This window comes from Aethalodelphis obliquidens, unplaced genomic scaffold (assembly GCF_003676395.1).
Source record: "Aethalodelphis obliquidens isolate GAN/ISIS:26980383/991018 unplaced genomic scaffold, ASM367639v1 scaffold28, whole genome shotgun sequence".
Taxonomy (NCBI): Eukaryota; Metazoa; Chordata; class Mammalia; order Artiodactyla; family Delphinidae; genus Aethalodelphis; species Aethalodelphis obliquidens.
Window position 1 is genome coordinate 14,708,318 of NW_020837972.1, and position 26,985 is coordinate 14,735,302.

A 26,985-nucleotide genomic window follows, 5' to 3' on the forward strand; every position below is an offset into this window, starting at 1 on the left:
TATTACAAGATATTGAATATAGTTCCCTGTGCTATACAATAGGTCCTCATTGTTTATCTATTTTATACATAGTATTGTGTATCTGTTAATCCTAAATTCCCAATTTATCCCTCCTCCCCTTTCCCTTTTGGTAACCTTAACTTTGTTTTCTAAGTTCGTGAGTCTGTTTCTGTTTTGTAAATAAGTTCATTTGTACCATTTTTTTAGATTCCACAAATAAGCGATATCATATGGTATTTGTCTTTCTCTGTCTGACTTACTGCACTTAGTGTGATAATCTCTAGGTTCATCCATGTTGCTGCAAGTGGAATTATTTCATTCTTTTTTATGGCTGAGTAACATTCCATTGTACATATGTACTGCATCTTCTTTATCCATACCTCTGTCAGTGGACATTTAGGTTGCTTCCATGTCCTGGTTATTGTAAATAGTGCTGCTATGTCATTGATTTTAAATGTATCTTTGGGGACTTCCCTGGTGGTGCAGTGGTTAAGAGTCCACCTGCCAATGCAGGGGACACGGGTTCTATCCCTAGTCCAGGAAGATCCCACATACCGCGGAGCAACTAAGCCCATATGCCACAACTACTGAGCCTACACCCTAGAGCCCACGAGCCACAACTACTGAGCCTGTGCACAACTACTGAGCCCATGTGCTGCAACTACTGAAGCCCGCATGCCTAGCACCTGTGCTCCGCAACAAGAGAAGCCACCGCAATGAGAAGCCCACACACCACAACGAAGAGCAGCCCCCGCTCACCACAACTAGAGAAAGCCCACATGCAGCAACAAAGACCCAACGCAGCCAAAAATAAAAATAACATCAATCATATTAAAAATAAAGAACGAAAGAATATATCTTCAATTAAGCAACAACTGCATTACGAATTAATTTAACTGCCAGGGGAGTTTACTACGATTTGTATGTTTCCCCAAACCTCAAAGGTTTAACGATCAAGAGGCACAGTGGAATTTCAGTATGTTATAACACAAATACAGACGTACAGTGCCCTTATCTTGCCACAGGCAGAATGTGTCTCCAGATTCAGAAATGCTCAGATTTTAGGACGGCACAATGTTGCATATGCTTTGTATTATGCAACACCCTCAGGTAGGGCCTGGGATATCACCCTGTAATCAAACATATTCATAACTTGCAGCAAAATGGATGAACAGTCACTCTAAAGGGAATAAGAGTTCGGGTCAGGTTTTGCTACAAAGCTCAAGTCAGGTCTTGCTGCCAAATAAGTAATAAAATAACTTGAGGTTTTCCAGAGTACGGGGTATTTCAGAATTGCAGACAAGAGACGGTGGATCTATCATCATACCTTAATTCCTATGCTAAGTTTGGATTTTTCATATGAAAACGGTACCCTTAGCAAGCATTTTATTCCAAAGTACTGGAAAAGAGAATGCAGGCAAGGAAATAATTACAAGACCCCACTGGTAACACCCAATTGAGCTACTTAAGAAGGGTATAAAAACCTCCTTGCAGCCAGGCATCAAGGTGCTGAGGCAACCAGAATGCAAGAAAACACTCGTTTTGAGAACAGTCCCATTTCCCAAGATGGTGGGTGGAAAAACTGAGAAGACCATCCTAAGCTAAGGATGCCAATGCCAGTGTCAAGATCCAGAGGGAAGCCCCACAGCCCAAAGACCCAAAACAGGAAGCCCCCTGCAGATGCAAGCCTGTCCTAGCAGAGGAACGGCAGATATTCCCCATCTACAAGGTATTCCAGAAAAGTTATATCCAAGCAGAAGTCCACAGCAGTCAAATCCACAATTGAGAAAAAGAAAGAGACGGTTCTTACCACTGTGACAAGGCCAATTGGTATGGATAAAAAGGGTGACACTGAAGAGTTTAAACTTCTCAAAATGCCCAAATATCACCCTCCCAGAGATATGCTTTGCAAACTGTTGAGCAGTGGGGGAAAAAACCCAACTATAATCAACATGAAAACAACTACGAGTGTTGCTCCTAGGGCCCCGCTGACCATCCTCACTGGCCACCCCAGAGACAAGCAGAGGGTGGTTTCCCTGCAAGAACTGAGCAGGAGCTTGCCGCTTGGGACTGGACCACTAGCCCTCATTCATCTGAGTTCCTTTACGCAGGACACTCAGAATCTGCCATCACCTCTACCAAAACTGACCATGATGGTGTGAAAGTCCCGAAGCATCTCAACAGTGCTACTTTTATGAAGAAGAAGCTGCATGAGATTGGACATCAAAAAGGTTGAGCTCTTCGACTCAGAGGAAGAGAACGATAAGATTCCAGAGCAGAGCAAAAGGCAGACCAGAAAACTGTGGAGTCTCAACTTCTGCCAAAAATCAGAGCCCTTCCTAGCTCCAGGATGGCCTGTGTGCTGTGTGGCCTCAAAAACTAACATTATGCTCACACGCTGGTGTGCTATATCATTTGCAGGGCTCCAGTTAAAATGTCCAAAACAACAACAAACAAACAAAGAGCCTGCTGTGTCAAGGTAACTGCTTTTCTGAAGGCTAACGAATAAATCTGTTAATACGCCCAAATACAAGGCACTCCGCAAGACACAGAGAGCACAAGACAAATATCATGTATGCAACAAATGTCCTAGAACACCAGTGAGCCTAGAAACACACCAAGGTCATTAGTAAAGGAAAGGGTTCCAAGCCCCAGGTGTCAAGGAAGAAAAGCTTCCAAGACAATATTCAAGGAAAGGAAGTTTCAGGACACAGAGACCACAGGTGTGCTGTTGATTCTGAAGGAGCACTTGGTCAGCGCAAGGCCGGTCTCCCAGTGCATCTGTGTGAGAATGTCCTTGCTCAGAAGGCTGGGTAGGGCCAGGGACCAAGGCAAATAAACTGTTTATTCCAGGTCAGAAATAAATGTGTAAAGTCCCCCCAAAATGCCCAGTGGAGGTTCAAGACAAATAGGAATCCGTCTCTCTCTTACCCTTTTCTCTGACGTGAGCTTTACAAAAGTTTATCTCCATTCAATGTAATAGGATAGTCTTGTTTTAAGGGCTGAATCAAGAACAAAAATTGTTTTTAGGATACCTTTTTAATTTTAGGAATCTAAACCCCCAAGAACCTAAACAAGGCCCCAAAATGAATTTTAGCATTCCGTAAGCTATGCTATAGGCACATCAGGAAAAACCATGGCATTGCTCGAAAGAATGAGGCAGATCTGCATGTAGTGACATGGAAAGATGTCAGGGACAAATCGTTCAACGCAAAAAGCAAGCTGAAGAGCAAAGTAGACAGTCATATACCATTTTTGTAAAACAAACTATATACATGTGTTACACGCACAGACATAGAAATATTTTTCCGCAAGGCGTGGTTAAGGGCCAGAAAGAACATACATAACCATTAATATTTGCTTCCTTGGGGAAAGGGATTAGAAAGAAAGGTAGAGCATGTTCCCTTCTATTTCATACATTTCTGCAGCATTTGCATTTTCTTATAATAACTATGCATTATCTCAATTTTTTTAATTTAAAGCAAGATTCTGTTAAAGGAAACAGCAGACTATTTCCAAATAAATGACTTCTCCTTATTGCTCTGTGAGCCACAGCTACAATATCCAGCAATAAATGAAGCTCTTTCTAAATGGGTTAGTTCTTCATATTTAAGACAAGAAGAACAGGAAGACACCTGAAAGTCAGGAAAGCATGAGAAAGAATGAGACGTGTTGTGGGCCACGTGGGCAAGAACCACATTGAATTCCACAGCTGTACTATCTGATTATTGCAACACCAGACTAATTCTAGAGAGATGGAAAGACTCACCAGATAAAGATTATTTTTGTCCTGAAAGGCATACTGCAACCGGGGGATCCAAGGGCTTGTGCTCTGAGATAATATGTTCTGTTCTTCCTCAAAATATGAAACCTAGGGGGAAAAGAAACTGTTTAGACAATTATAAAGAACTAAGTGTGATGGGGAAAATGCCCTTTGCTTAAACTGGTAATTCTAGTTTTGTTTTGTTTTTAAAAAGCCATCACTTAGCCCAACATTCCACAAATCTCATCCTTCTGCCTACTTTGCTCACCATTTTTGCCAGATCCATGTGTCCAATTATTTACTTAATGTATTTCTTTAAAGTCAACTCACAACTTTTAAATCTAAATCTCTTTCTCTTTACCTTCCCTTCCTGAGCAATTCAGTCCTAAAGCCATCAGATGGAGAAAAACCACCAGGTAAGCATCCATGACAGGTGGCAAGGAGAGCCATGGTGGCCCAGAACAGGGTGACTGGTTCAAGCAAGGTGAGGAAGGTCATCACATGTAGGGATGGCCTAGAGCAGGGCATCTGAACCTACCGAGGGGGAAGCAGCAAACACAGTAGATTGGATGGACACAGGTGCATAAAATAAGTGAAAAATATTAAGGGTGATATCAGAGAAGAGAGTTACAAACATGGAAAGTGTGAAAATTACAATGAACCTTGTGAAGCTGGACTGGACTTGGAAGTGTCGATGTGAACACATGGTTTTCAACATATAGAGATAGATACAGAAATAAACAGAGATGTAAATGTGTGTGTGTCTGTGTGTGTGAAGGTAGGTATACTGCATACATGTACATGTATTCCCTGGCTTTGTCCACTGAAAGGCGTCTGGGAGCAATGACATCCCAATAGCAATCAGAACACCTAGTGCCCAGATCGTGGCCTCTAAATACCATTTTCCACTTAAAAACAAAAACAAAACAAAACAAAAAGAGGTCCTTGGAGAAATGACTGATTGCAGGTCTGGGGCAGGTAAAGTAAAAGTGTAAGAGCCTGAACATCTTGCTGTATCAGAAAGCAACACAGAACTCAAAGATGGGGAATATGTCAAAAGGACACAAAAGCCAACCTGAAGAGATTCTTTTTTTTTAATTTAATTTTATTTATTTATTATACAGCAGGTTCTTACTAGTTATCTATTTTATACATATTCGTGTATACATGTCAATCCCAATCTCCCAATTCATCCCACCCCACCCCACTTTCCCCCTGTGGTGTCCATACATTTGTTCTCTACATCTGTGTCTCTATTTCTGCCTTGCTAACCGGTTCATCTGTACCATTTTTCTAGATTCCACATATATGTGCTAATATACGATATTTGTTTTTCTCTTTCTGACTTACTTCACTCTGTATGACAGTCTCTAGGTCCATCCAAGGCTCTACAAATGACCCAATTTTGTTCCTTTTTATGGCTGAGTAATACTCCATTGTATATATGTACCACATATTCTTTATCCATTAGTCTGTCGATGGGCATTTAGGTTGCTTCCATGACCTGGCTATTGTAAATAGTGCTGCAATGAACATTGGGATGCATGTGTCTTTTTGAATTACGGTTTCCCTGGGTATATGCCCAGAAGTGGGATTGCTGGATCATATGGTAATTCTATTTTTAGTTTTTTAAGGAACCTCCATACTATTCTCCATGGTGGCTGTATAAATTTACATTCCCACCAACAGTGCAAGAGGGTTCCCTTTTCTCTCATTGGTCAACTTGGGGACAATTTGAGTATAAAAATATATTATGACAGGAATGGATTGTAACTCACTGACAGGAAAATGCAAGTCCATACAGATATAAATAAATTCATGGATTGAAAGTTTTATGAGAAACAGGTATTTCCATAGTTTGAAAGTATCTCCTTCCAAAATATACGTATGTAATTACAAAGGGGAAAGGAGTTAACTCCACAGTGGAGAAGTGTGGCAGATACCAAAGTGACATCCTCAGGAATGTGACAAACTGAAATTGAGACTCACCTGTTGGGATGCAATGAGAGGAACAGAGCATTCTGTCTGTGATAATCCTGCCTGAACCTGAATCTCAGCATGAGCAACATCAGACAAATCTAAATTTTACAAAATAACTGGCCTACAATCTTCAGAGTCGCCAAGGTCATCAGAGTCCGGGAGAAATGAAGGGACTGTTCCAGCCTGAAAAGACTAGAGGGACAGGACAACTAAATGCCACGTGGGATCCTGAAGTGAATCCTTTTGTTCTAAAAGACCATGGAACAAACTGGTGAACCCTGAGTGGGGCCTGGGGATTAGATGGTGGTAATTTTATCATGGTTGATTTCCTGATTTTGACGGTTGTGTTGTCATTCATGGGAAAACGTCCTTATTATAGGAAATGTACTCTGAAGTACCTGGAGATAATGGGGCATCGGGTTGGTGAGTGATTTTCAAATGGTTCAGGAAAAGGAAGTTGTTGATACTATATGTGATACTTTTGTGTGTCGACTTGGCTAGGCTCTAGCACCCAGTCATTCAAGCCAACACTAACCTAGGTGTTGCCGTGAGGCTGTTGTGCAGGCGGTGGTTAATTTAGTAAAGGAGGTTATCCTTGATAATTTGGGTGTGCCTCATCCAATCAGCTGAAAGGTCTTAAGAACAAAACTGAGGCTTCCCTGAGAAAGAAGAAATTCTGCCTCAAGACTGCATCACCAGCTTCTGCCCGAAAGCTTCCAGCCTCTTGACCTGCCCTACAGATTTCAGCCTTCCTAGTGCCCACAGTCAGGTAAGTCATACACATATGCGTATGTATGTATAGTCAATGTGTACATGTATGTATATTCAATGTGTACATGTATGTATAGTCAATGTGTATGGATAGCATGTATCATATATATATACTATAGAACCTTGACTGACACACTATACTTGGACTTTTCTGTAAATTTGTGACTGTTTCCAAGTAATTTAATTTTAAATACACCTTCTTCCATTTCGTTCTAAGAGTAACATCTGTGAAAGTGCCAGGTTTGGATATGCCAGTTAATATTGAACTATTAAATGTTTTAAAATAGTTCTGTCCGTGTACTGCCCAAAATCATCATGCACACCACCAGTTTAACCTCTAACACATCTGGGAAACACCAACCCAACCCCCGAAATCTACCGTGTGGGATTTGCTGATCCTTCTGTTTTCCTGGCACATAAAAAGTGTTCAGTGAAGGCTGGCTGAACAGAAGGGTCTGCACCTTCACTTGCTTATCACTGACGCCTCATCTGACCCCTGAAGCTTCTATTAAAACAAATGGTCTCTGAGGACCTCTTCCAGTTTTCATGGAGCTCTGGGTGGGGTTGCTGGCTTCTCCTAGGCGACAGGTCTTGTTCACAGGATGCTACCTCTTCTCACCTCCTCTCTGGCACTTCCTTCCCCCAACTCCCTGTGCTGACTTCTCTTCTCACACCCTTCCATTCCAAAGCCTCACCATGGCTCAGGTAAGGAATGGGTGGGTGGGGTTAATTAGCTCCCGGGTGTGTGTGATTTTTAAATCTCCCAGCCCACGCCTCACAAGGGGTCATCTCAAGTCATTCACCTGGAGGAACGCACGCCTATGTGAGTGTCTCTATCACTTGCCTGCAGTATCGTAGACACTGAATTTGCTTCCTTTGATATGCACCATTTCCCACCTGAAATATAAGCAGCACAGCCTACATCTAAGGCCTCTTCCAAGGACCTAGGAACACACCAGACACGACTGGTGCTCAGCAGGTGTGGCCTGATGACAGGTGGTTGTTAGGTGCTGGGTGGCTGAGTGGGCATCTTCCACGCCTCTCTTCCGAATGATTTGCCACGTCCTGTCATTTGTCCTTTCTGTGAAGTTGCCCACATTTCATTCCTGAACGCACGCCACAGCTTTCCTGGATGCTGACAAGCAGCTTCCTGCCCTCCCCTGAGTCTCTGACTGGAGACCACACAAAGTCACTTAGGTACTCAGACCCAGATCCCAGCCGCCTTCTTCCAAAAACCTACGTGATCCCCAAACGTCTCACAAATTAAACTGTGACTCCAAAAAGCAGTTCTTGGGGAGGGTGAGTTACTATTTAATGGGTAGAGTTTCTATCTGGGATGATGAAAAAGTTCTGCAGAAGGACAGCGGTGGTGGTGGCACACTGTGAATTTACTTAATGCCACTGAACTGTACACTTAAAAATGGTTAAAATGGTAAATTTTATGTTGCATGTATTTTATCACAGTAACCAAAAAAGGGTTCTTGAGGTTTCCCACCAATCACCCCCTCCCAACTCCAATATCCTTATTTCTCCCCAACTCCCAGTCTATTCGTTCTAAACCACTTAAACAACAAAAACAAACACACACATCTGCGTAGCGTTCTAATCCTCACACCTCCAGAACGGCACACATGCCACACTTCTACCTGGTACATTCTCGTCACTTCTCTCTGTCCGGAGCCCATGCTCCCTCTCAGCACTGTGAACCTTCCCTAACTGTCTCTGGCTCACCCACACCTCTCCTCATTCTATCGTTCATGAATTTGCTAACTGCTCCCTCTTCTGTGATGCTTTAGCTCCTAAGTGCCTGCTTTACGGATCTGTGCTTTACCTCCACTTTCCAAGGCTGTTCTAAAACCCTGAAATTAACAGCCATGGAGCTTCGATTCCTTTTGCAGGCTTCCCACAGAGCTGGGTCCATTATCAGACACATGATGTGCACCTGAACATGGGTAACTAATAAACTGCTGTCTGAACACCAGGGCTGATGGTCACCTCTCTAGAAACGAGGCAAATGAATCAATACTGTCTGGAAGCAGCAGCCTTGTTTAAAAGAGAGAAAAACACCACAACAGGAAAGATAACTTCTCACCTGCTCTCCAACCAGCAACTCCCTAGCCATAGAACAATTTAATTTCTTCAGAGGCCTGTTTTAAAATCAAATACACATGCCCACAACACAAATATATAAGATGTGTACGAAAGCAAAGGCTATCTGACTCACCCCATAACATGCACATCTCTGAATCCCCAAGGGATGGTCATGAAAGATCATCTCCAATTCATTAGTGAAAAGGCCAAGTTAGTTCTGAATAATATGCAACTATAAAAGCAACTCAGGGGAGCTTGTCAGTCTTCAAAATTAGTCAATGTCAGTTCAAGAGTGTTCAGACCTTCCTGGCTGTGCCACCATAATTAACTAGAGAGGCAGAGGAAAACTGGCTCCATCCCAGATGCCAATTCAGCAGATCCTCATCTCTGCAATGAACATGCTGGTACAGAAAGGGGGAAAATGCTGTGATGTTAAACGCTCCTACCTGCTCCTGGGCCAACAAAGCCTTCTTCTTCATGACTTTCATGGCATAGATGTCCCCGGTCGCTTTCTCTCTGACCACCTGCACTTCGGCAAAGTTACCGCAACCTACCACACTTCTCCCTTCAAAGTCCTTTGCTGAAGGCTGGAGCTCCTGCAACTCAGCTACGATGTCAGAATCTGCAAAAGACGGAAGAGTGACTCCTGATCCATAACGTGCTTCAAATACGCGCATCTTTATGAAAGCGAAAAGAAAGGAAGAAAGAAGAAAGTGTTGCGATGTCTTCCCTAGCTGTCAGGAGACACTTAGTCACTTTCTCGTCGTCGTGAATAATTATAAAATCAGCATAAAAGTGTTTTCCTATGCTAAGTTAAAATTAAGGGCTCCAGAACTTCCAAAGCACAGTTTCCATGGCAGCTATGATTTGAATCCTGTAGACGTAGAAAATAGGGGAAGGAGAACGGAAATCATGCTTTTCTTCCTCTCTGGAGGCTGCAGGGCAGTGTGTGATCAAAAGTTCTTACCAGCATTTAGATCAGTTTATAATGGGATGTAAGCAATGTGATCCCCATGTCAGTCGACTTTGGAGTTGACTTCCAGATCATTCCATTCTGACTACACGTGTCCTGCTCAGTTTTATCCCACTAGCCCAAGTCTTATCTCCCTTGGATCGTGTCAGTAAATACCTTCCTGGCCTTAATATGCAGCCGCGCTACCAAAGAGAAAAAAAAAGCCTGAGCCCAAGGAACCAAATAGAGCCCTGACCCTGGTCCTGCAGAGCTGACGTATCACACACCTGGATGGGTTTGCAACTATCTTTTTTCTTGGCATATAGTCTATTCCTTCTCCGAGTGCAATCTCTCAGTTGGTGTCTTCATCCGCCCTGACTGCTTTAACAAAACACCACAGACCCATGGGCAAAGCGGCTTAAACAACAGGCATGCATTTCTCAAAGTCCTGGTGGCTGGGAAGGCCAGCAGACTGAGATCCTGGAGAGAATCCGCTTCCTGACTGATGGACGGCCACCTTCTCCCTGTGTCCTCATGTGGCAGAAAGAAAAGGAGCCCTCGTCCCTCTTCTTCCAGGGACACTAATTCCATCATGGGGGACCACCTTTATGAATTCATCTAAACCTAATTATCTCCCAAAGCCTTCACATGTTGGGGGATAGAGCCTTAACATATGAATTTGGGGGATTGGAGGAGGGGGCGGAACAGTGAGAGATTCTCAGTGTTTAAAGTATGGACTAAACGGGTGGCAGATTTGGAATCTAACATATATTTATTTAACAGCACTAAGTTGGGGCATCACTGGATTTGCAACAACTCTAATGGTCTAAAGAATAGAGTGGAACATAATTATTAGAGAAATGCAAGTCAAAATTACAATAAGGTATCACCTCACACCAGTCACAACTGCCATCATTAAAAAGTCTACAAATAATAACTGTTAGAGAGGGTGTGGACAAAAGGGAACCCTCTTGCACTGTTGGTGGGAATGTAAATTGGTGCAGCCGCTATGGAGAACAGTATGGAGGTTCCTCAGAAAAACTAAAAATAGAGCTACCATATGATCCAGCAATCCCACTCCTGGGCATATACCCAGACAAAATAATTCGAAAGGATACATGCACCCCTATGTTCATAGCAGCACTATTTACAATAGCCGAGACACGGAAGCAACCTAAATGGATAAAGAAGATGTGGTTTATATATATACAATGGAATACTACTCAGCCATAAGAAAGAATGAACTAATAACAACCTGCTGTATAGCACAGGGAACTCTACTCAATACTGTGTAATGGCCTATATGGGAAAAGAATCTAAAAAAAATATAGTATATATATATATATATATATATATATATGTATAACTGATCCACTTTGCTGTGTACCTGAAACTAACAACACTGTAAATCAACTATACTCCAATAAAAAAATTTTTAAAAAGAAGAATGAAATAATACCATTTGCAGCAACATAGATGGACCTAGAGATTATCATATTAAGTGAAGTAAGTCAGAAAAAGAAAGACAGATACCATATGATATCACTTATATGTGGAATCTAAAATATGATACAAATGAACATATCTACGAAACAGAAACAGACTCAAAGACATAGAGAACAGACCTGTGGTTGCCAAGGGGGAGGAGGGGTGGGAGGGATGGATTGGGAGTTTAGGATTAGCAGATGCAAACTATTATATACAGGATAACAACAAGGTCCTACTGTGTAGCCCAGGGAACTATGTTCAATATCCTGTGATAAATCATAATAGAAAAGAATATGAAAAAGAATATATAAGTATAACTGAGTAAGTTTGCTGTACAGCAGAAATAAACAACATTGTAAATCAACTATACTTCAATAAAATATTTTAAAAAAAAAGAATAGAGCGGAACAGTTATGACTGACCAAATCCTTCAATCCTGCCTGATATAGGGAAACTGCCTCATATAGAGGGTTACACTCCTAAGCAAGACAAGAGAAACATGTAATCAAAATTATCCTGGAGAATCCCTCAGAAAGGTGCCATGGTGAAGACCAAGGGACTCTTGAAATCCCACGGGTACCCTGGAGTGATCCTCATTTCTGTGGGTGGGCACCAGATAAAGCTGGGAGCCACACTCTAGAGTTACAATCACTCAGAGAGTTGTTCACACAGCGAAAGGGACAGAATCCAACAAAGGGAAAAGCCACTTCATAACCACAGTCACTTGTCAACATATTAATGAATTAGCCGATGCAATTTTAATTGTTGTTACCCACTCCCTTTCTTTGTTGCGTGGGTGGAGTTGAATTAACTTAGCTCAAAGGCTCATACGATGAACATCACTGCACTAACCACATCTCTTACTTCAACAGTCATCCTAAAAACACCTTCTTTTGGCCCCTTGAGTAATCAGGCAAGAGGGGTGGGTGGATCCGCATGAATTCATCGTGACCGTTGGAAAACAAAAAAATAAAGAGCACTTTCAGGGAGAATTCCATGCAGAAGCAAAACTGAAAGCTGCATGATATTTTCCTTTTGCCCTGACATCACTGTGCCAAGCCCAGCCTTTCTGCCCTGCCCTCTTCCAAGTTTCTTTCAGATCTAGTACTTGAGTTTTGAATTATTAATTCCCCAAATATGCTGGCTTGAACCTGATTTCATCACTGCTCGCACACAAGGCCAGGCTCTCCTGATTCTGTTAGGCCTTGGGCCCCTGTGTTGCTTACAGCATTGTCCAACTTAATAACTCTGGGTCTGTCGCTGGCAACCACCAGGCATCTCAATCACCCAGGGAGACAAAACCGCTTGCAGGCAACACCATCGCGATGCTCTCAGCATTCTGAGAAACCATTCCACATCACAATGCTGTTATCCAAAGGCTTTTGGATTTTTTTTTTCCAGTTTAAAAAATCTTGTTACAAGTTGGACTTAAATTATATATCAATTACGATTGCTCACTGGACAATGAAAGAACATATCAGAAGTCAGTTTTCACCAGCGGACTTTCGCCTGCATTGGTTTCCATCTACATGTCCAGAAGGTCATCTCCGCTTTCGTCGCTCTCCACTGTCAGCTGCTGGGTCCCCCACTTCTTAACCTCAGAACCACAGGAAGCTGTGTCCGTCATGGGGTTCATTTTGCACACGACAGATTTCATTGTGGTCCGCCCTCCAAATGTGTAAGTTGACCAAAGACACCAAGTGGCTTACTGGTTTTGGTGCCGAGGGTAGGCGCCATTGCCCAAACTTCCTCTGGGGCTTCCTGGCCTCGGCCGTGTCCTGCCAACTCCCTCCCCTGTCCGACAGGGTCAGGCTTGTGGATTATTAAGGTGAACAGGTGAGATGCTAAACTCATGTCTATGACTGTGGAAAAAATAACCCTTCACAACTTCTCTCCCTACCAGCAACTTCTGTGACTTCAAAACCACAGCGACCCTTCATCCCTGCCCACTCTGAGCCCAGTGCAGACTGAACATTGAGGGGAGGTAAAGACCCAAAGCCTGGAATAAAAATGCAGTCAAAGAAGGACCTTGTCAGATATATATTTGGACACAGGAGGCAAAAGCCACCACAGATGAGTGCACTGCTTCCTTTTTTGAAACTCAGTATTGCGACACTTCAATCTCTAGGAATTCATCCTTCACAGAAATGCTCCAAAGACATACATATCAAGATACTTATGATAAGCGCTGTTACAGGAAAAAAATCAGAAACAACCTAGAGGTCCGTTAGTAGGAAAGGGGAAACAGCCTAAGAGTCCACCCACATAAAAGAATATTAGGCACATGTTTAAAAGAATTCAGTAGCTCAACCTCCACTAGAGTCTATGTTCTTCAAGAACAAGTATTTTTTCTGTTTTGATCACTACTGTAAACCCAGTACCCAAAACAGCAGCTGACACATAGCGAGTGCTCCGTAAATACCTGTCGAGTAAATATTTTGCTAGGTGAGCAAACCTAGTGGCAAAAGCATTATAAACATATGAGCCATTTTGCATAAAATTAAAACACAGTAATGTTAGAACATGCAATGGAAAAGGGTTCATGGCTCAAGCTAGTGGATTGGTATGTGGGGGCTCACGACACTCGTCTCTTCACCTTTAGGTATGTTTGAACATTTCATAATAAATATTTTATAAGGACAAAAGAAAAACTGCAGTACTACACACCAAATCGTTAACAGTGGTTATCTTAGGAAAGATTTTGAGGGATTTTCTCCCACTCTGACCTTTTATATTTAACTTTGTATTTTTAAAATATTTTTATTGAAATATAGTTAATTTACAATGTTGTGTTAGTTTCAGGTGTACAGCAAAGTGACTCGCTATGCACATATATTCTTTTTTAGATTCTTTTCCATTATATGTTATTACAAGATATTGAATATAGTTCCCTGTGCTATACAGTAGGTCCTTGTTAGTTACCTATTTTATATATAGCAGTGTGTATATGTTAATCTCAAACTCCTAATTTATCCCTCCCCTCTCCTTTGGTAACCATAGATTTGTTTTCTATGTCTGTAAGTCTATTTCTGCTTTGTAAATAAGTTCATTTGTATCATTTTTTTTAGATTCCACATATATGTGATATCATGATATTTGTCTTTCTCTGTCATACTTCACTTAGTATGATAATCTCTAGGTCCATCCACGTTGCTGCAAATAATTACTTTGTATCATGTTTGCAATGGGGGGGGCTTCTTAAAGTTACATTTTGCCCAAAGTACTAACGTTGTGAACATATGCTTGCCTGCAGCGAACCTAGTTAAGAGGGTAGAATTTCAGCTACTGTCAGATCACCAAGAACAGCCCAACTTTAACCATTATCAACACTTTGTCTGCATGTTTTAATATCACGCTTGTTTATTTTTTACACGAAATATGTGATATACTACTTAAGATTTTGCTACTTATTCTGTTCATCAGCAATAGTCAGTCAACCAATATTTATTAAAACCTTCTGTGAACCAGACACTGTTTTAGGCACTGGGGCTAGAATAACAATTAAGAAACAAAAAGCCCTTCCCTGGTTCCCAGATGCCAGCTCCCTGCCCTCTCTTGGCCCAAGCTAGGGGCACTGCTTCAGGGCTGTATTATTCTGTCTCACTTCCTCCAACAGTCCCTGAAGAAAATCTCCATCTCTATGGCAAGACTCGAGAAACGTATGCAGTAAGAGCTGTTGGACCCTTCTTCCCATGGAGAAATGAAGCTTACATTCCAAAACAGAAAATCAAAGGGGGGAAAAGAGCATACTAATGCAATCACCCTTTTCCAGTCAGAGTCTCTCAACCATACTCTCCAGGAAGCTTCTTTAAAAATATGAAACAGCTCCCTGGAAGAGGATTCTATTAGAAAAATCTATGTTTCACTAAGTCTAGTCCCCTGATTACTGAATGAGTCTAGAAGATCCACTGCTTTAAAGGAACCGGAGGGCGATCTCAAGACTAAAGAAGGTGCATGTTGATAGCTCAGTAAATTAGTCTGTCACATAATTCCTTCCCCTCCCACTCCCTATTTGAGAATTTAAATATTCCACAAAATAAGGTGGGAGCTTATTCAAACAAACACAGAATCATGAACAAATACGCCAAGTACATTTTTAAGTTAAAGGTACACGATATATTAAACGTTGAGGTTTATGGTTATCATTATTGGGTAACATTTATTGATTGTTTCTACGTGCCAGGCAACATGATAAGCCTGGACTGTGCACTAACTCATTCAATCCCTATTGATGAGATAATGCGTTTTCCCCTTTTTTGCAGATGAGGGCACTGAGAACAGACAGGGTACCAATGGTCACTTAGTAATACATTGGTTTAATCCACTCAAAACTTCCAGGTCCTTTGGGCAATGTATATCCCCCTTTCCATGAGGTCCTGGTTATCACAGTGCCCTGGATACCTGGGCACCTAAATGAGGCCAATCACAGTATTCACACCCTGGCCCAGTGACTGGTCAAGGGGTGGGCAAGTGACCCAAAGCAGAGCCAATGAGAATCTTCCCTGGGATTGCATGAACATAGACAGTGGAAGATACACATAGTTCCCCGGCACATGGAATCTGTGGGGCCCTATGCCTCACTGCAAACAGTGGAATGCAGCCAAAGAGATTCTACGTCCCTTCCAGGCCTGAGCCCAAAAAAGGCCTGGCAGCTCCCGCTTTTGTGCTTTTGGAAACCCTGAGTTGCCATGGAGGAGGTCTAGACATCTCTGCTAGAGTGTAGACCAGGGGTCAGCAGCTTTTTCTTAAAGGGCCAGACAGTAAATATTTTAGGCTTTGTAGGCCATATGGTCACGTCTACTCAAATGCCTTGTGATGTGACAGCAGCCCTAGGGAACAGGTGTGGCTGTATTCCAGCAGAACTTTGTTTACAAAGCAGGCATCCCAGGCTGTAGTTGGCCAACCCTTCATGGAGAGACCACACAGAAGAGCCGTATGGAGAGGAAGAGGCCCTGAGATTTCATGGCGAGAGAGAAAGGCCCGCTAGTCCCAGAGTTCTGGGTGGTGGGGGGCTGCCCCGTGCATTGTAGGATGTTTAGCAGCATCTCTGGGCTCCACTCATTAGCTGCCATGAGCCCCCTCCCCGCCAGCTGTGACAACCAAAACTGTCTCCAGATACTGCCAAATGTCCCTGGGAGGCAAAATCACCGCTGGTCGAAAAACACTGGGGTCACGTGAAAAAATACGAAACTGGGGAACCAGCAGTCAACTTCCCCACCACGTGGAAGTCAAGGAGAGTCGAGAACAGGGTGCATTCGTGGACTTCCCTGGTGGTCCAGTGGCTAAGACTCCACGCTCCCAAATGTAGGGGGCCCGAGTTCGATCCCTGGTCAGGGAACTATATCCCACATGCTGCAACTAAGACCCAGTGCAGCCAAATAAATAAATAAATACTTTAAAATAAATAAATAAAACACAACAACAAGGTGTGGGCAGGGCCGATTCATGACTTTCACAGTCCCGAGGCACTTTTGCCTTCGTCAGTCCCTTGCTCCATAAAAAATATATTTTATATAAATATATATATTTTTTATGACTGCATTGGTATAAAGATGAATATAATCCAGAATCATTAAACATTATTAGCCTACCCATATTTTCTTATGATTTTAAAATAAATTAAGTTAAACTAATTACAATAAATTCAATTTATTAAAATTAAATACTGTGGGCGCTAAGCACTGTGCTTATAATGCTTAATGAACAATCAGCTTTGAGTGAGTGTAAAGATGGAGCCAGAGGGTGTTATTTAAGTCCTTGGAACCAGCCATGCCTAAAAGTTGACCCATCCCTGGACTATCAGTTTCATGAGCCAAAAAAATTCATTTTTTGGGATAAACAACAAAGTCCAACTGCATAGCACAGGGAACTATATTCAATATTCTGTGATAAACCATAATGAAAAACAATATATATAACTGAATCACTTTGCTGTACAGCAGAAATCAACACAATGTTGTACATCAACTATACTTCAATAAAATAAAAAAAATTTTTTAATTCACTTTTTGGCCTAAGCTAGTTTGAGTTGAGTTTCTGTCACTTGCAACCAAGACTTATCCGGTCTCCCAGAGACAGAAGGTGGAAGCTGACCTTGAAGGTGAGTCCGTCTAAAGCAGACTTCCCACCCACTCCCACTGACCACAAACGCATCCCGCCCCTGGCATCCTTCTAGTTCTCTCTAAGCAGGACAGTTTTCAAGAAAAAGTTGCCCACACTTACACTTCTGGACAAAGTTGCTCACGTGCTTAATCTTCATCAGAGCAGGCTGACTGCATTCTTTAAAGAGAACAAAGAGGGCATCTAATATCCCTTCTCGGGAAAGAGGAGACATCTGCTGTTGAGTCATGAAGGGTGGTTTCCCCTAAAAACAGCAAACAGCAGATGGAGACACTGTCAATAATGAAAAGCTTTGATCAATAACATCCACGCAGAGTAAATTGCAAGCTACCAACTCGACTAACTGCTCACGACACACGCTAACAACATAATTCGGTGGCCTCGTTCTTTAAAGCAACATCCATTGACAGTCATTAAGTTATCACTTGGACATTCCATCACCGTGGGCTTCTTCCTCCAGCACCTCAGGAGAAAAACTTCACCAGCGTGCCAAGAGTAAGAAAAGGTCCTTCTTTCTTAATGGTCTGAGGCTCGTGGGGACATTTACTCTGAACCCTGCTGGTCCTGTCACATCTCCATGTCTCTGCACTAGGACACAATGATTGCCTCTTCCTCCCTGTGTTCCCAGAGGTTTGCTGACATAACTTCGGTTTAATTGAACAATCTAGGGTTGTGTAAATGGAGTGACTGCACTAAAGCTGAATTTATTCATGATCTCGAGCAACAGCTGCAAACTGGCAAACTGCATCTAGCCCTCAGACACGTTTTGTTTGGCCTGTGGTATTTAAAATAATTTGAGTTATCTGCCAATATTGAAAAATCAGATTTCACACCAAAAAAAAAAAGGGAGAGGGGAGGATTTCCGGCTTCTCGTGAGACCCTGGCAGATCTGGCAACAATGCCCCACATTCCTGCCTGGGGGTGCTGAGCTGCAGCTGAGGAGCGCTGCCCCTCTGGGTAGCGGATGTGGTCTGCATTTCACTGCAGACCTGACTCGCAGCTCTTCCATCTGGCTCACCTGACTCCTTTACACTGCCTGGCCCCCAAAGACATGAGTTTGCACCCCTGGTCTAGAGCAATGAAACCCATGTGCCAAGCTGTGGACCGTGTGCAGGTCTCTCTGCAAAGCCGGCCACCAACAGTTCCTCTAACTCTGAAGGCACTTGCCACTGCACCCACCAAGAGTCGGAATCTATTTCCTCTCCCCGTGAATCTGTGCCATCGCCATGACTCACGTCAACCAACAGAACATGACATAAGGGATCATGTGCCAGTTCAAGGTGGAGCCCTTACGAAGTCTGGCAGCTTCTACTTTTGCTTTTTTGGGGAAGCCATCCACCAAGTCAAGAAGCTTGGGCTAGACCAGGGGTCAGCCAAATCTGGCCCACTGCGTGTTTCTATAAATAAAGCTTTATTGGAACACAGCCATACCTATTAATTTACACAACATCTATGGCTGCTTCTGTGCTACAATGACAGAGTTGACTAGTTGCAGCAGAGACCGTAAGGCCCATGACATCTAAAATACTTATTATCCACAGAAAAAAATTACAAGCCCCAGGTTAGACTGACTGAATAATGAAAGACCTTTGGAGAAGAGAGGTCAGTAGAACCCTGAGGCTCCCCAGCCAGCAGTTGGCACCCAAATGTTCCAGTCCCAGCCAAGCTCCCAACTCAATACAGCCCCATGAGTGACCCCAGCAGAAGAACCACCTAGTTGAATGCAGCCAACCCACAGAATCATAAGACAAAATAAATCACTGTTGTTTTAAACTTTGTGAGTGGTTTGTTACACAGCACTGGATAACAGAAACAGATTGGCTACATCTGAATCACTTGGAGAACTGGAGCACTTAAAAAACAAAAAAAAAAAACAGATTCTCAGGTTCCACCCCAACCTACTGAATTCCAATTTCCCAGTTTGTAGCTTAGAATATGTTTAGTAACAAGTCCTCCCTAGAGAGTCAGACCTCAGCCAGGTTTGTGAAGCACTGGGTCACAAAAGGTCACCCTTCTGTCACTTTAGAGTTCTGCCACTAACTGGGAAACTAAGATTCTTTGTTTCTTCTGTTCCTTAATGAGTTTAAGCAGCTGTTCCCAAATACAGTACTGAGTCTTAACAAAGTTCTCAAGTCTGCCATGAAATAAGAAAAGATGAACACCACATGATGACTCTTTTCTAAAGCTACATGTATTCAAATTGTAAAATGGTCCTTTATTCTGCAACGATGTCCTTCCTCTCACGGTATTTCTTAAAATGTCCTTTCTTTATGAAATAAAGAAGATAATATGATTTTCTTTTTTCTGTGTGTTTTTTACATTCCTTACTTGGCAAAATAGAAAGTTGGCAAACCTGGGTCAGCCCAGCAAATTTGTAAAATTTTGCTGGCTCGAAAATTTTAAAGTCTGCCAACCACTGACCTAGAGCTTGTGGGGAAGTTCTGTTAAATAGAAACTGAGACCCTGTCTAAAGTACTTACCTAAATGGAAAACAAAACCGCTACTCTCTATCCAAACCTCATTAAAAGGGCGCTGGGATAGGGATAGAGTAGGATAATTAAATAGTTTCCAAATCCCACTAGAGGATTAAGGACAGAGAGGGAATTTTAAGGGAGTCTGGGAGACTGTTATAAGCTAATGACCACTCAAGAAAAGAATCCAATAACCTAGCAACAACCTATACTACCTTGAAGGAAGACCAGGTGCATCCAAGTACCAAGTACACTAAAGCCACAAGTCCTGATAGCTAAAACACGAGACAATAGATATGGGCTCTGAATCTTTTTACACGAAGTCAGGAAGTTAATGGTCCTTGAAGAGGAGCATTTCTGCATGTAGCCAAGACAGAAATATAGGTAAAAGGAGAAAGAAACTAGGTGAAAGGGGACATTATATTGAAACCTGAGATGAATTACCATATTTTAGTATATGTTACCACTCTCCTGCTAATATACATGATTTAAGTAGCACCATGACAGTCCCGGTTAGACCATATAGGGTCAAAGGAAGAACTAATGATATAAGCCTTGATGTCTGCCCAAAAATGAGAAAAAAGGTGGTCTTCTCCCCTCCCCACGTTTTCTTTGACTATAAAAACGTAGCCCCTCTTTGCTCTCGGGGCTGCATTCCCTTGTTGGCTGTTTGTATCTCTCACAAGCATCCTATGCTAAGAAACTCACTCTTTGCCTTTTCTGTGCTGAGACAAGAGAACCTGAGCTTCAGTAAGTCCTGACACCAGGTGAGTGGTTTCAATTAAAGGACAGTGGGTTCAAGTCCCCTCCTAAGTCAGGGATCGTGGGTTCAAGTCCAATCTGAGTTTTGGCTGTGTTCAAGTCCCATCCAAGAAGGAATGCAGTTTCAGCTGGAAGGGGGAAAAACAGTATCCTTACCTGTTTATATTAAGGCGAATGTTAGGGTTACGCTACACTTGCAAATAACAGCTTTCCTGGGGGCCGGGTGGAACTCATTAGTTGAAAAAAAAATGATGAATTAGGGGTTTATCCACAATCCTTGCTGTTAAAATGACATTTAAGTACAAGACACACTTAATAAACTCTGACATACTCTGGCGGTATTGCCCAGCAGCTACATACCCACAGAACAAAAACTGGGCATGGCTTTGCCATTTACAAGCTGTGTGATTCTGGGCAAGTCTTTGTCTCCCTCCACATCTGCATATGATAAGGCCTTAATAAATTCTGTCATAAGTTGAAAGTTTGGGAGTAAAACGATAAAGGGGCTAAAAAGTGGTAGCACTCAGTCAGCTGAGGTTAAAAATAGACTATTCATTAGTGAAAAATGGCTCATGACTTAAATGGTGATGGGGATGGTCCCACCTACACTTTCAATCTGTCCCCATTCTGATCTGTTTGAACATTCCCCAATACCAATATCTTGGGAAAAATGTCCTCAAGATCGTATTAGTGTTGAAACTAATATAACATTGTAAAATACTATTACATTTAAACCAGTATAGTTGGTTTAAATGTAATAGTATTACTATTAAATACTACTAAATTTAATAGTATTACTATTAACTATTAAATAGTATTACTATTTATCATCCTACAGGTATCACACAAAAATGCCTTCTTAAATATAACTACTGCTATGTGAACATAAATTTATTATTACTGGGCTTCCCTAGTGGCGCAGTGGTTAAGAATCCACCTACCAATGCAGGGGACACGGATTCAAGCCCTGGTCCAGGAAGATCCCACATGCCGTGGAGCAGCTAAGCCCGTGCACCACAACTACTGAGCCTGAGCTCTAGAGCTCTAGAGCCCTTGAGCCACAACTACTAATCCCGCGCACCTAGAGCCCGTGCTCCCCAACAAGACAAGCCAATGCAGTGAGAAGCCCGCACACCGCAACGAAGAGTAGCCCCCGCTCTACACAACTAGAGAAAAGCCCACGCGCAGCAATGAAGACCCAACACAGCCAAAAATTAAATAAATTAAATAAATTTTTTAAAAAAGCCTATGAGAGCATGTATTAATTGCAAAGAAAAAGATCAGGAAAGACTGCTAAAAAAATTTATTATTACTGTCACTAATACTATTTCTACACTTATTATTAATAATAGTTACCATTTATAAAGGGCTTACCAAGAGCTGGGCAAGAAACTAAGTACTTTACATGGATTATCTCATTTAATCCTCACAACTCTGTAAATTAGGTGTTATAACCTCTATTATAAAGAACGGAAAATGGATTCAGAGAAGGCAACTGACTCGCCCAAGGTAACACAGCTAACAAGTACTGGGGCCAGGGTTCAAACCTAAATCTTCACCACTATCTGTATTGTCCCTTTGACTTACGAATACATAAGTCAAACAAGGATTTCTACTTCAACGGTGTTCCACCTACATCAGAAACAAAAGAATTAGAAGTCTACGTGGAAAAAAAATCTGACAACATTAAGTTTTAATCCTTTGCGGTGATGGAAATGTTCTGTATCTTGAGAGGAAAGGGGGTTTCACAGGTGTGGTATTTATCAAAACTTTTTTTTTTTAATCTAAACCATAAACATCCCTTGAATGAAAAAGATTTCTATATTTCTATAGGATTACAAGTATAGAAATTTCGGTCAAAAGAGTGTCTTTGTTCAATTACTTTTCTTTAATAAAAGGACAAACTTTAGTACTGAAGTCATAAAAAAAGGTCTTCCTTCCAGGGCAAGTTCAGCCACCCACTCCTGTCTGAACAATGGCTCCTTTCCAAAACTATCAGCACATATGAAACACCAAAGGGGATATTCTCCTGGATTAGCCTCAGTCCTATAACAAGAGCAAAGGTAACAAAGAGGTTCCAAGGAAACACACAGAGGTGAGCAAAGTTGGCAAGCCAGTCTCTTACCTGGAAGAAAAGATTCAACCTGGAGGCCCGGCTGGCAATGGATTCTGCAGCACCAGCGTCCGGCAGATTCCGTGCTCCATACTTGAACTTCAACATCTCCCCACTGGTGGTGAAGGGAGATAGGTTAAATGTGTTCTGCAGATTTGAGCAGGAAGGGCTTGAGAGATCCCGAGCTCCCTCAGGATATCAGGAAAGGGAGGTGAAAATCAGCCCCCACTGGGTCTTGGGATGCTCACTCTGGTGACGGAGATTAAAAATCAGATTTTTATTCAGTGTAACAGGAGTAACACTTATCTGACCTACTCTCTTAAAAGTCTGTTTATCTGCCCTCCTTAGAATGTAAGCTCCACCAGGGCAGGGACTTTTATCTTCATATAGTGGGGAAACATATAGCCCGGCACATAAATACTAATAGCTACTGAATATATCACTGAAAATAAGCAAATTACACAATACAGGTATGTTGAAAGGTTTCAAGCGCCATGGGGTTCAAAAAAAAAAAAGTAAAAGAGCAAGATGGGGGAATTGGGGCATGGCAGTGTGTGTCTAACAGTGGCGTCAGAGTAACGTCGCTGAGAAGGTGACATCTGAACCAAAACCTCAAGGGCGTTAAAGCAGCAAGCCTTGCTGATAACTGGGGAAGGAAAAGTATCCCGGGCAGAGGGCACAGCCAGAGTTAAGGTTCTGAGGCAGGACCTAGGCTTCTCTTACAATAACTGGGCTGGAACAGGGTGAAAGAGGCAGGAAGTAGGAGTGATGGATGGGTACGAAGAATATGAAGCAAATTAAGGTCACACAGATTCTAAGGCGCTACCAGCCCCCACTAGTAATGCTGACAGGAGGCAGGACAGAATAAACACAGGACCCCACCAAGCTTGAGAAAGGAACAATTCCTCTGGCCCCAGCATCGCCTGGCCGACCCCTCGGCTCTGGTGGAAGTGGGCCAGTGCACCGCCAGCCTAGGAAGACCCTCCCGACCCCCGGAAGCCCTAGGGGCGGAACCGCCGCCCTCCCGGCTCCGAGAGGCAAAACCGGGATTGGTGTGGGTGGAGGAGGCCCTTCCCCAGGTCTTGCAAAATGGGGTGGAGAGGAAATTGGTCGTAGGGGAACCAGACTCACGCTCAGCCGACCCCGCCAGTCAGCACTCCGCTCCGCCCCGGGCGTCCCGCCGCAGCATTTGAACCCGGTGAACGGCGCGGGTGGGGCCCAGATACATCTGGACCAATCAGCGTTCCCGCTCCTATGATGGACAGTTGTATCTCAACCAGGCCCTGCCCAAGTCCTTAAAGGGACAGAGGAAGTGAAAGAGATAGCCAATCAAATTGTTTCTTCCTTTGACTCATGGCCAATGGGAAACGGGGAGGGAAAACCCGGCAGGGCAGGTCTTGGAAGTTTGAAATTGGCGGTTAAGCACAAGGATGCAATTTTGACTGCGCGTCTATTTGTGTCTGGGATCTCTGGGGATCTCTGGGATCCCGGGGCCGTGTCCCCTGCTCGCTCTCAGGCCACCTGCGAGGAGGAAGACAACTAGGCCGCTCTGCCTGGTAGTCTTGTTCCTCAATCCTGCCTAAGGTCGAAGTACTTGTTACTTTGGTAAACCAGCTGGTTCTCTGCTATAGGGTACAGCTGAGGCAGCAAGTGTTTTGAGTTTGAAATTCCATCTGCCTCGATGACTGATTGTCCTGCAACAAATAGGTGAAGGTATTGAGACTGTATGATAGGACATTTTAAAATAAAGACAAGAACTTTGTCAATTCACTAAAGAGGAAATCCAAAAGGCCAACAAACATACGAAGGTATACTCAACGTCATTCTTAATCAGGAAATGAGAAAACTAAAACCACAATGAGATACAATAACATGCACCCAGATTGGGGCGGGGGATGGGGGAGGAGGTCTGACAGTGTTTGCAAAGATATGGAGCTACAGGCATTCATACATAGCTGATGGGAGTATCAATCAGTACAGTCTCTTTGAAAAAGAGCTTGCCACTATTTCCTAAAGTTATGATATGTACCTTCTATGACTCACTCCTGGGTATATACCTTAGAGAAACTCCTAATTGTGTACACCAGAAGATATGTACAAGAATGTACAAATAGTACCGTAAAACATCATGGCAAAAAACAAAGGAAAACTGGAAGCGACCCAAATATCCATCAGCAATAGAAAGGATAATTTTTTATATTGCAGTGTTTTCATACAGCAATGAAAAGGAACAAACTGCAGCTGAACACAATGACATAATGTCTTTCAAAACAATGCTGAGTGAAGGAAGCAAAACAATAAAGTGTGTCTTTTTATTGGAGTAGAGTTGATTTACAATGTTGTGTTAGTTTCAGGTGTAAAGCAAAGTGATTCAGATACACATATATGTGTGTATACATATATATACACACACATATATATATTCTTTTTCAGATTCTTTTCCCGTATAGGTTATTAAGGTATGTTTTCATTCATATAAATTTCAACAGCGGGAGAACAAAATAAAATATTTAGAGAAGGATGTACATACAGGTGATGAAACCATAAAGAAAGCAAAAGTCCAGAGAGTGGTTACCTAGGGTTAGGATGGTGACCTTTCAGGAGTCATGTTGCTACTATGATCTAGTTCTCAGCCTAGCTAGTAATAATATGGATTTTTGTTTCACAATTTGTAAATTGTGTGTATAGATGTTCTATTTATGTATATTTCTAAAATTTGAAAGGGAGGCAGTCCTTTCTGTACATTTCCAATCCCTACACTAGATAGAACTGGAAACGTGTTATCACATGCAGGCACACACACGCATGCACACATCAGTATAAAACCAAAGCTACAGACTTGCTTAATACACTCTTTTTTCCCCCAAACATAATCCTGGGATAATAATGATAGCTACTATTTATCAAACACCTCTCCCCCTTTTTTTAATCAAGCACATCTCATTTAATCTTTACTATAACCCTGAGAGGGAGGAACTATAATCCACATTTTACAGATGGGGAAACTGAGGCTGAGAGATATGGAGTGACTAATCTTCAGTTGTTCAGCTCTAGGTGGTGAAGCTGGATTTGGAACTTCTGGACTGTCTGACTCCAAATCCTTTCCTCTATACAAAACCTGCTTCTCAGCAGATGTTAGAAATTCTCCCAGCCTCTGCTTTTGTGATGTTGCAAGGGCTGACCCAGTCCAGAAAAATATATGAAAATAACAAATACTTCTAATGACATGAGAGGGTTAACCAAAGTTTGGGGATGGCAAGGTGAAGAGAGAGGCAAAGTGGGTCACAAACGCTGTTGACTTGATATAAAAAATCTCAGGAAGGTGAGAATGTGGATCTAGTCAATGCCTCTGCTGATTTTTCTAATCCAGCCAAACCTGTTAGTTTCCAGGTGTCAGAAATAGAAGTCTTTACCAGAATCTTGGGACTTGTTCATCCTAAATTAGAATACAATGTTAACAGCACCATTTTGCATTTCCCTGAATCCTGCCTACTAATTTCCTATTAGAACAATCGCTGGCCTCTGCAAATCCTTTGTGAAACAGAACAAGGGAAAAACAATAAATAAAATGAATAAGGAAACATAAAGCAAAAACCACATTAACCCCAATTTTCTTTCAGAAGTAGTAACTGCACAGTAAGCATATGAGGAAAGAGAATTAGGAGGAACCAACGGCGGTGTGCCAATACTAAAAGGATAAGACACTGCCAAATAGAATTAACCGTCGTTAAAACTAGATTGATAGGGCTTCCCTGGTGGTGCAGTGGTTGAGAGTCCGCCTGCCGATGCAGGGGACACGGGTTCGTGCCCCGGTCCGAGAAGATCCCACATGCCGCGGGAGCAGCTGGACCCGTGAGCCATGGACGTGGAGCCTGCGCGTCCGGAGCCTGTGCTCCGCAACGGGAGAGGCCACAACAATGAGAGGCCCGCGGACCGCAAAAAACAAACAAACAAAACTGGACTGACAGGAAAGCTGAGACCTTCTCCTTGTTCTTGCGCAGAATGAAACAATGACCACTTTTATACAGAACGTGAATCCATGATGATTATTGTGATGGCGACTCTGGAAGAACCTCATCATCACTGAGTCATAGTGAAGGACTTCATGATGTTCTTACATTCAATTATTCATTTATTTTATTAAAAAAATTTTTTTTATTGTGCCAAGCACTGGGGGTACCAAAAGGAAAAAGATACCCTCCTTGTCAGTTTTTGAAAAGCCAATTATAGTGGGGAGATGGAGCTGTAGGCAAAAGATGGTGAAACTTTGTGATAATCTCCTGTAACAATGGAGACTCCAGAGGGCCCTGGCAACAAGGGAGGGGTGGCAGGTGGTATGTCACAGCACATTCCCAAAACACGAAGAAAACAGAAATGTGATTGCCCTCAGAGCATTCAACTGGGCCGTAACACAAGCAGAGATGCTCCCAGGCACCTTAAAGAGGTAAGAGGAATGACGGCAAGACTCGAACGA

At 42.5% G+C, this 26,985-nt stretch overlaps 1 protein-coding gene across 7 annotated transcripts in view; it reads right to left on the bottom strand.

The window, feature by feature from the left end:
• CIT (citron rho-interacting serine/threonine kinase) overlaps positions 1–23,681 on the bottom strand; it is a 169,994-nt gene extending 146,313 nt beyond the window's left edge. For 6 of the 7 annotated variants that reach the window (XM_027124739.1, XM_027124738.1, XM_027124737.1 and 3 more), the window contains exons 1-5: positions 23,643–23,681; positions 22,524–22,626; positions 17,268–17,409; positions 9,052–9,227; positions 3,770–3,871 (exon numbers count right to left, since the gene is read on the bottom strand). In XM_027124739.1, coding sequence (XP_026980540.1) covers positions 3,770–3,871; positions 9,052–9,227; positions 17,268–17,409; positions 22,524–22,619 — 516 coding nt within the window. In that variant the 5' untranslated portion in view covers positions 22,620–22,626; positions 23,643–23,681. Of the gene's footprint in view, positions 1–3,769; positions 3,872–9,051; positions 9,228–17,267; positions 17,410–22,523; positions 22,627–23,642 lie in introns of those variants that run through there. The other variant, XM_027124740.1, reaches the window with a different exon arrangement.
• Positions 23,682–26,985: the final 3,304 nt, after the last annotated feature.